Source organism: Nanorana parkeri, unplaced genomic scaffold (assembly GCF_000935625.1).
Source record: "Nanorana parkeri isolate BGI_ZX_2015 unplaced genomic scaffold, ASM93562v1 scaffold700, whole genome shotgun sequence".
NCBI classification, from domain to species: Eukaryota; Metazoa; Chordata; class Amphibia; order Anura; family Dicroglossidae; genus Nanorana; species Nanorana parkeri.
In genome coordinates this window covers 615,686-618,452 of record NW_017306968.1, presented here as the reverse complement: position 1 = coordinate 618,452, position 2,767 = coordinate 615,686, and the positions used below count along the sequence as shown (strand labels likewise).

Sequence of the window (2,767 nt, the reverse complement as noted above, 5' to 3'; positions counted from 1 at the left end):
TTCTTTTAAAATTCCCCCCCCCCCCCCATCCCATGTGTATTTTATGCTTTATTTTCATACTTCCCTTTACCGGATGTCTGAAGGCCAGTCACATGAATTGCAGAGTCTTCTCCACTGCTGGGCAGTCTGTATGTTAGTGTAGGGCATCATGGTGACCCCACCTCAAGGGCCATATCATTCTGCACTCACAGGATGTCCTCAGTCTTTCAGGTCGAATGATGAAGGGAGGAGGACTGGTTTAAAAGAGGTGTGGGGGGGGGGGGGTTTTGCCCCATACAATGTTGTTTTAACACCTCTCTCTGGGCAGGTTAATAATACTTCCTAGACTCCAATTATCCTAATGCAATCAACACCTGGTTGTGATTAACAGATTATGTGGATTGGAGCACCATACTTATCTCCAGAGAATTTTTGTACAAGTCATTCTGAATTGAGAAAGCTGGTTGGATGACCAGTAAAACATCTTCAAGAAAAAGTTGCCTTGACTTATTTTTTTACAGACATAGTTGTAGTTCACCACTTACGGGTACATGCCCTAAACTTCAGATAAGCATGTAAGGTGAAAAGAAAGGATCTTACAGGGACTTGACCATTTGGAAACAAATCTGATTTCCTTGTGTTCGCAAAGCTTTACATTTACATCATTATTTCTTCGTTTTGGTCCTCAACGTGAAACATTACAATTCCATTATATCAACTGTGTTCAGAGCAAGACATTGTAATCAGAATCTTGTTAAAACAAATGTTCGTGCCGCTTTCATTTAGCAGTTGTGTTGAGACACCGGCCAAAACAATGCTTCATTGACTTTTCATTTGTTTTGCAGATCATGAGAAGAATTCAGAACAGCTCATCTTCCATCTCTGACGCACCACATTAGGAGACGGAAGCCATTGTGTCTCCATCCCTACACACTTGGGAATGATGCTGAATAATAACTTGAGCATAGCAGAGAATGTCACCGAGATCCACTCCGCAAGCTTAGGCCTGGTTCTTGGGACCATATCATTTTTTACAGTCATCATGAACATTTTAGTGTTGTACGCCGTAAAAACAGAACGCAAACTTCATACGGTTGGAAATCTGTACATTGTCAGCTTGTCTATTGCAGATCTCATTGTAGGCGTGGCTGTTATGCCACTTAACATTGTGTATCTCATCAATCACGAGTGGATACTTGGAACACCTGTATGTCTCTTTTGGTTGTCTATGGACTACGTTGCTAGCACAGCCTCCATCTTCAGCCTTTTTATTCTGTGTATTGATCGTTATCGTTCAATCCAGCAGCCTCTGCAATACTTAAAGTATCGTACAAAGACCCGAGCCTCTGTAATGATATCAGGGGCATGGCTTTTGTCCTTGGCTTGGGTTATCCCAATTTTGGGCTGGCACGTCTTTGCAAACGGTGGAGTTCGATCAGTACCAGAATATATGTGCGAAACAGAGTTTCACAAAGTGACTTGGTTTAAAGTTCTTACAGCCATATTTAATTTTTACATTCCATCTTTGCTAATGTTGTGGTTTTATGCAAAGATTTACAAAGCTGTAAGGGAACACTACCAACATCGACAGCTGATTAATGGATCCTTCCAGCTGTTTTATGGCAGTAAATTTGTTAGGAATGTGAAGGTTCTCAAAAAATCAAAAGATCGTGTTAAACGGCAGTGTCCAAATGGAAATCTAATGGTTCCTGAGACAAACTTTCACAGTCATTACAGCACAGTTTCAAATGTCTTTACACAGCAAAAAACCTCTCGAGAACATTTCCAAATAGAAGACTATGAAGGCCAACAGGGATACAATACATGTGACAATAAAGTTGTTAAGTTGCACTGTTTTCCTCTTGCTATAATACAGGCCCACCCAGAAGAGTGCCGAAACTATGTTACAGTCAACAGAAAAAATCTGAAAGACCAGTGTCTGGATAACCTGGATGTGACAGACATGTCTGAAGACCATACATTTGCCGAGGCGGCTTCTTGTATCCTTGAGACAAGTCAAGTGGAAGTCAACAACACAGAGACTGTTGAGGGATCTGAAACCCAAGTCTCTGGGAACCTTAACTATCTGAAACATACTTGGCAGAGGTTCCGCACACATTCCAAGCAAAACTTCCAAGGACTTCATATAATTAGGGAAAGAAAAGCCGCTAAGCAATTGGGTTTCATTATGGCAGCATTTATGTTGTGTTGGATCCCATACTTTGTTCTTTTTATGGTCATCGCATTTTGCCAAGACTGCTTTAACCACAATTTTCACATGTTTACCATTTGGCTGGGTTACATCAATTCAACACTGAACCCGCTGATCTACCCCCTGTGTAATGAGAATTTCAAAAAGACATTTAAAAAGATATTTAATGTTCAGTTAAACTGTGTTGTTTGCAAAAAGGAAAAGTTTACAATGTGCAGCTATAAATGAACTTGATGATACTTGATGAAAATTACAGGATTTTAGTCTTATCATTCAGTGTTTTACAGGGGATTTTCAGGAAAAGAAACGGAAATCCCCTTCAAATAGGTATTAATGTCCAGCAGCTATCTGTCCCAACTTACATATCAACCAATCAGACTAGCAGAACCAACTGCAGCACACTTGGAGCTCTTGTAGCTGGTAGGCTGGTTTTAGCTAATAATGCCAACAAAGGACACACCTCAGAAATCAATGGATTTTAAATGGTCAAACAAGTCAGATTACTTGTTGGTGTCAACCGCTTCAGGGATCTTGGAGGGTGTTTCAATAATGATGGGAACCAAGACAATTGGGCAT

The 2,767-nt window shown here is 40.5% G+C and overlaps 1 protein-coding gene across 1 annotated transcript; it reads left to right on the top strand.

Moving 5' to 3' along the window:
• The first annotated feature begins 922 nt into the window (after nucleotides 1-922).
• On the top strand, nucleotides 923-2,419 carry HRH1 (histamine receptor H1). Its single transcript, XM_018563812.1, has one exon. The coding sequence runs from the start codon at nucleotides 923-925 to the stop codon at nucleotides 2,417-2,419; it is 1,497 nt and encodes a 498-aa protein (XP_018419314.1).
• Nucleotides 2,420-2,767: the final 348 nt, after the last annotated feature.

Coding starts and splice junctions, on each gene's coding strand:
- HRH1 (XM_018563812.1), top strand. CDS start 923: ATGCTGAATAATAACTTGAGCATAGCAGAGAATGTCACCGAGATCCAC.